We start from the raw sequence: 5,952 nt of genomic DNA, 5'->3' as shown, positions 1-5,952 counted from the left end.
GTTCTATGCTAGGTCATGCAGTAATTCATCGTGGTCGAGTTGAAGGTCATGAAAGACTTTATTGTGACTATTTCACTAAAACACCCATATACCCTCCCCATTTATTTCGAAGGAGATTTCTAATGAACTGTTCTTTGGTTCTCCGCATTTTATCTGCCGTCGAAGGGTTTGATCCATATTTTGTGCAAAAAAGAGATGCCCTTGGCGTTCCTTGTTTGTCTTTTCTTTAAAAAGTAACCATTGCACTGAGGATGCTTGCATATGGAGCATCTGCTGACTCTATTGATGATTATGTACCAATTGGAAAAAGCACTGCCATTGAAAGTCTCGAAAGATTTGTGAGGGCGATTATTGCTTTATTTCGGGAGGAATACTTAAGATTTCCAAACAATAATGATGTCGCCAGGTAATTGGCTATGATTGAAAGACGGGATTTTCCAGGAATATTTGGGAGTATTGATTGTATGCATTGGAAGTGGAAGAATTGTCCAGCTGCTTGGCAAGGTCAGTATACATGTCATGAACACGAACCCACCATTATTCTAGAAGCAGTTGCTTCACAGGATCTCTGGATATGACATGTCTTTTTTGGATTACCAGGATCACTTAATGATTTGAATGTGCTAGATCAATCTCATTTGTTTAGTGAACTCGCTGAAGGTTGTGCTCTTGCCATCAATTACACTATAAACGACAACAATTATTCTATGGGATATTATCTTGCTGATGGTATATATCTATCATGGTCGACGTTTGTTAAAACTATTCCAGCTCCACGAGGAAATAAAAGGCAGTTCTTTGTTAAAGCTCAATAATTGGCTCGCAAGGATGTTGAACGAGCATTTGGGGTACTTCAAGCACGTTTTGCTATTGTCCGTGGACCGACAATTTATTGGGAACTTGAAACTTTGTCCAACATTATGATTGCATGCGTTGTAATACCCCGTATTTTGTGGGTCTGTTAAAACGGGTAAGTCTCCTTAGTAGTATTATTCATTGAGCCATATAGAATTTTAGAGTTACATGAAGTTAAGAAATATCATAAAGAAAATATATAACATAAGAATATTCAATTAGATGTACGGTGGCAAGGCTGTAAGTGTGGCAAAATAATAAATTCTGCAATCAGGAGGGACATAGTAGTCTTTTAAAAAAATACAAAACGCTACACTAAACCCACGAAATTGACCCTTCCCTCCCTCACTATTGTTTTCTTCTCTACTTACTCTACCGTGTCCTATTCTCTCCACTAGCACCAAAACTTGCCACCATCACTAGTCTCCTCCGACAGTTACCTCCAGTCACCGGTGACCACTTCTTCTGGTAAGAAACCCACCCACAACCCTTATTGATTTCAATGAGTTCAAACCAAGAGACTTTCTTTCATATTTTTTTGGGTTTGCAACAAAGGGGTAATTTGACATTTAAATCTCTGTCTTTTTGTCTATTAGGAACTATTTTGAAGATCTATACAGTTGGTAAGAACTATAATCTCATGAGATACAAGTTTAATTGAAAAAAAGTATTAGATTACAATTTTTTGGTATTTGAATCAATTTAGGGCTTTTTTCAAATTGATGCTATGGTTGATAAATTAAGTATGATATGTTATTTTTCATTAGGTAATTGGCTCATTGGATAACACTTGAAGATTATTGTTTAATCTTGTGAAGTTCGTGTCTACAAAAGGTAGGGGAACTTCTACCCTCCTTGATAATTCCTTCTATTTCTTGTGTTAATTGTAGGGGAACTATCATCTCTTTAATAATTATTTGTTTGTCTTGGTTAATCATTGTAGGGAAACTTTTATCCTCTTGATAATTTCTTTTTATGCCTTGTTTGAATCATTGTAGGATCCTCCTAAATTCTTAAACTTCCTTGTTCCTACAATTGTTTGATTGTTGTCCATGGATAATTGTTGGCCTCTATTATTCTTTCTCTTCCTCCATGAATTTGTTCTTGTGGCCTAGTCCGTTATTGTGGGTCTAGACCATTTTACACTTATCATATTTTATAATGGGTTTTTGAAACAAAGATATTGCATAAAGGATTTTAATTGTATTAAATTCTGTTGATGCATTAAAGAGGAATTTGTGATTTCATTCAAAGTCACTAATTTATGGTAAATTGTTTGAGATATAATTTGTGGTTAAAGTAATTTATTGTAATGATATAGAAATAATATCATTTGTTGAATTATAAATGTTTTGAATTGTATTATAAATGTGGCATATATTGAGCCAAGTTTTGTGGACAGTTGTTAGTTGTGTTGTTGTATCACATTGTTCGGTGTGGTGTGTACAACCCACTACCGGTTTAGGTGTCCGGATATCCTTGTTGTTGTTTGAAAGTACACTTTCCTTAAATGGATCCTCCCTTGTGTGTGATTGTGACCTTACATGTACTTGTATACACTTGGTCAACGAGTACTTCGGCATTCGGTGTGCCTCAATTGTTCCACGTGTTGTTTTAAATCTATACAATATTTAAATGTATATATATGTTGTAAATTGCATTCATTGATGCATATTGGTTATTGTACCGTGCGATTGTTTATCCATATTCTTGTTATGTGCCGTGTTGATATTCTCTCGGCACTGTGAGTGTTGTAAATCTTTATAAGGGCCCGAATCTAGTACGGTTCCTTCTGGTATTGTAGTTCTATCTTCTTGTTTATTGTTCTAGATTTTATTTCCCTATTAGGCCTTCCGCTCACCCCTTTCTTTTCTTTTCCTTCTTTCCCCCTCAGGTCAGGAGGATGTTCAGGATCGGCTGCCGGAGACGTGACAGTGCAGTGTAGTCTGTGTCTATTAAATTTATATTTCTTGTCTTTATTAAGATTTAGACTTGTTAAACTATTTAAATTTGGCATACTTCTTCGTCATCATTGACTTGAGCTATTTTGGTTCCGTCGAGATATTGACCACCAAGGTCTAGTTTTTGATTTTGTTGGATGTTTTACTACTTTCTTTTGAGATTGACCATTGAGGTCGTTAATTATTTGATAGTATGAAATCGTAGTTTTTTGGGGGCTTTGTGCCGTCTAAGTCCTCTTTAGGACAATTATTGATTTATGTGCAAGTTAGTGCCCATTGTACAACAATATTGCGTCACGTTCGTCGAATTTTGTATGTGTAGTTTCTATCTCACGACCCCATCCGAAACGGGGCGTGACATGCGTAATACTACATAACATGATTGTGGAAGATGAGATGGACAATTACGCTACCGATTTCAATTATGATATTCTAGAAGGATTTTCTGCACCAGAGATTTCACATGACCGTATACGAGAAACTCAAGAGTTCATAGATACATATTATCATATCAGAGATAGATACAGTCACTCTTAGTTGCAAGCAGATCTCATTGAACATTTATGACAACTTCATGGGGGAGATTAAATCAATGCCTTTATCTGTATAATTAATTGTAATAGTATCACTATGTATAATTATCGTTATTTTATGTTATCACTATGTATAATTAACAGTCTGTAATGGTATCACTATGTATAATTATTGATCTATAATGGTATTGCTATGTCTAATTATAATGTCTGTACTATACTTTTGTTTATAATTTATAGAGCCATACCTATTTTAACCACTCTATATAATTCTATAAAAGAATTATCCTCTAAAGATTGACAAATCGATCCAAACACAGCAAATAAGACAAATCCATTGAAATGCTTAAAATAACATCTAAAGCACATCAAATATCACCAAATTCTGTTCGATCAGGGCATTGCCATCCAAATTAAAACTTCACAAATATTACCACATACTTACATACCACATGGCAAAAAGAAACTAGCTACAAGTTCACAATCAAAGGTCAAAGGCTCATTTTTGCTAATATTGATGCCTTGCGACTCTCATAATATCGTGCTAAACTCGGTGGCATATTGGTAGTGTCAGTATTCATGATTCTCTCCTCTTCCTTATGCTTCTCAATTTCAATCATTTCTTGCTGCTGCATATAATTCTGTTTCTCAATTTCAATCAACTCTTGTTGTTGGATGTACGCCCGCTCGAAACGGGTATCTCTCTTTGTGCTCTCTTCATCAAATTTTTGTAGCAATGTTATTGAAGCAGGTGTTGATCCCCCGGTAGCACGAGCTTGTGTTTTACCTTTTCGAATGCGTTCTTTCTCTGCTGTTCTACTAGCTGGTCGTTCTAATCCAACAAAACTACTTGGCACACTATTATCTTCATCTAGGTGTACAACTTCAGGAGTAATCGGAGGAGAAGATTGTGGACTTGCATTCTTTGTGCTCTTTGTCTTTCTTGTAGAATGATCCATTATCCATTTGGGATGAATTGCCGCAATTCATGCCAACAATATAAGAAATGGAATGCATGACCTTCTAAGCTATGAAACATTTGTTGGGCTTGGATGATCTGTGTAAAAATAAAGATAAGCAAAGGTTTTAGCAAATATAACTGATCCCATAAGTTTCCACTATTCCAAAAGACTAGATACAACGCTGCCTCTTACAACAAAGGAATAAGGAGACTTTACAAGCACAAAAATATAAGCCGTATATGTCATTTACAGCTGAAAATGTCAAAGCAAAAGAAAGCCTAAACCACAAAGCATTAATATTTCATTTAAAGAGTACAACAATTGGAGGGAAATATCTAGTTTATAGAGTACAACCACATAACGTCCACTTACTTTCATAAGCTACTCATAAGCTAGAAAATCCATACCTCACAGAATTATTCAAAAATCCAAACAATTGATACAACAAAAATAATAATCCATAAGAATTAACACAGTTAACAAAACAAGATAGCACCATATAAGCTATCCTTACCTTGTCTTGCTCGGTAACGCCACTTTGTTGTCTTTCTTCAATTTTTGCATAATGTCTGCAGAATTTATTCACTTCTCTATGTATTTTATCCCACCGATGTTGTAGCGAACCTTTAGTGCGAAAGATGTTATGTTATTGCTTATATTCATTGAAATATTTCTCAATCCTATCCCAATATGCTTCTAGTTTTTGTTGGTTTCCTTGCACCGCATCTAAGCTTGTATTTAGGTACGTTGAGATGAGCATCAAATCATCCTCCATTGCAAAATTGGATCCTCTTTGACTCTTTCTAGTGTTGGAAGGTTTAATAGTGACATTAGTCATGGTAGGACCATCGGCATTAGGGTCACCATAATCTTGAGTAAGTAAGAGATCATTGGTGCTTGATCCTCCACTTAATAAAGTAGAGAAGTATCCACTATTTTGTGAATCCATCTGCATAATTTATATGAAAATACATGTTTAGTAGTTTCTAAACAATTCGTTAAAAACCCTATGATCAATTCTGCTGTAATGCAATGAAGGAAATGAAAAAACATCTAATATAAGTGAAAAGAGACCAACCAAAGGGGCAAATGGAAAGACAAGAAGCCAGAGCCTATAACCAAGAAAAAAGAGCCCAGGCTCACAACGACACAACTTAAAGCATGACACATTTACCCTGTTAAATAATAAACCCAAACAACAACCACCAAATATGCTAAACAAGGAGACTATGATTTCAAGCCAAAGCTACCTAATGTAAAGAAAAGCCATGATTTCAGGTAGATGTACTCAAAAAGCAACTCAAAAAGCAAAGCAATCAACGTCACTTACTAGGAATTGGTGCAATCAACGATCAACTACGGATGTGTTGGACATGAATTTTATTCTAGGGTATAAAGAACACTGTCTATTCCATCTGCAACAGATCCAAGTTGTACTGTGATCTCAGTGATTGCTTCGTGCAATTTATCTGGGTCATGAGTACTTGCTTGTCTGCCCCATGACATATATCGAACACCTTGTATGACATACTTTGAAACCATAAGTTGCCTTTTGTAGTCTTGAACTTTGTCGGTTGCTTCTTTAAGTCTCCTTTTGGTTTTCCTTAAAGCTTCTTGTAGAGATTCGATGGTTTTCTGGGG

At 35.5% G+C, this 5,952-nt stretch overlaps 2 protein-coding genes across 3 annotated transcripts; one reads left to right on the top strand and one right to left on the bottom strand.

Moving 5' to 3' along the window:
- The first annotated feature begins 416 nt into the window (after positions 1-416).
- On the top strand, positions 417-815 carry LOC119987847. The gene is made up of 2 exons (XM_038832748.1): positions 417-504; positions 601-815. The coding sequence occupies exons 1-2, from the start codon at positions 417-419 to the stop codon at positions 813-815; spliced, it is 303 nt and encodes a 100-aa protein (XP_038688676.1).
- Positions 816-3,707: 2,892 nt separating this feature from the next.
- On the bottom strand, positions 3,708-5,677 carry LOC119990028. Of its 2 annotated transcripts, none has more exons than XM_038835839.1 (2): positions 5,642-5,677; positions 3,708-4,406 (listed from the first exon to the last, which is right to left on the bottom strand). In XM_038835839.1, exon 2 carries the CDS (start codon positions 4,306-4,308, stop codon positions 3,841-3,843), a length of 468 nt encoding a protein of 155 aa, XP_038691767.1. In that variant the 5' UTR covers positions 4,309-4,406; positions 5,642-5,677; the 3' UTR covers positions 3,708-3,840. The 2 variants fall into 2 exon arrangements, 1 of the variants encoding a protein (XP_038691767.1); XR_005465932.1 differs by lacking the exon at positions 3,708-4,406 and adding an exon at positions 4,456-5,260.
- Between the last annotated feature and the right edge of the window lie 275 nt (positions 5,678-5,952).

The sequence above is a fragment of the Tripterygium wilfordii genome, chromosome 21 (genome assembly GCF_013401445.1).
Source record: "Tripterygium wilfordii isolate XIE 37 chromosome 21, ASM1340144v1, whole genome shotgun sequence".
NCBI lineage: Eukaryota > Viridiplantae > Streptophyta > Magnoliopsida > Celastrales > Celastraceae > Tripterygium > Tripterygium wilfordii.
This window is presented reverse-complemented; position numbering and strand designations above follow the sequence as displayed.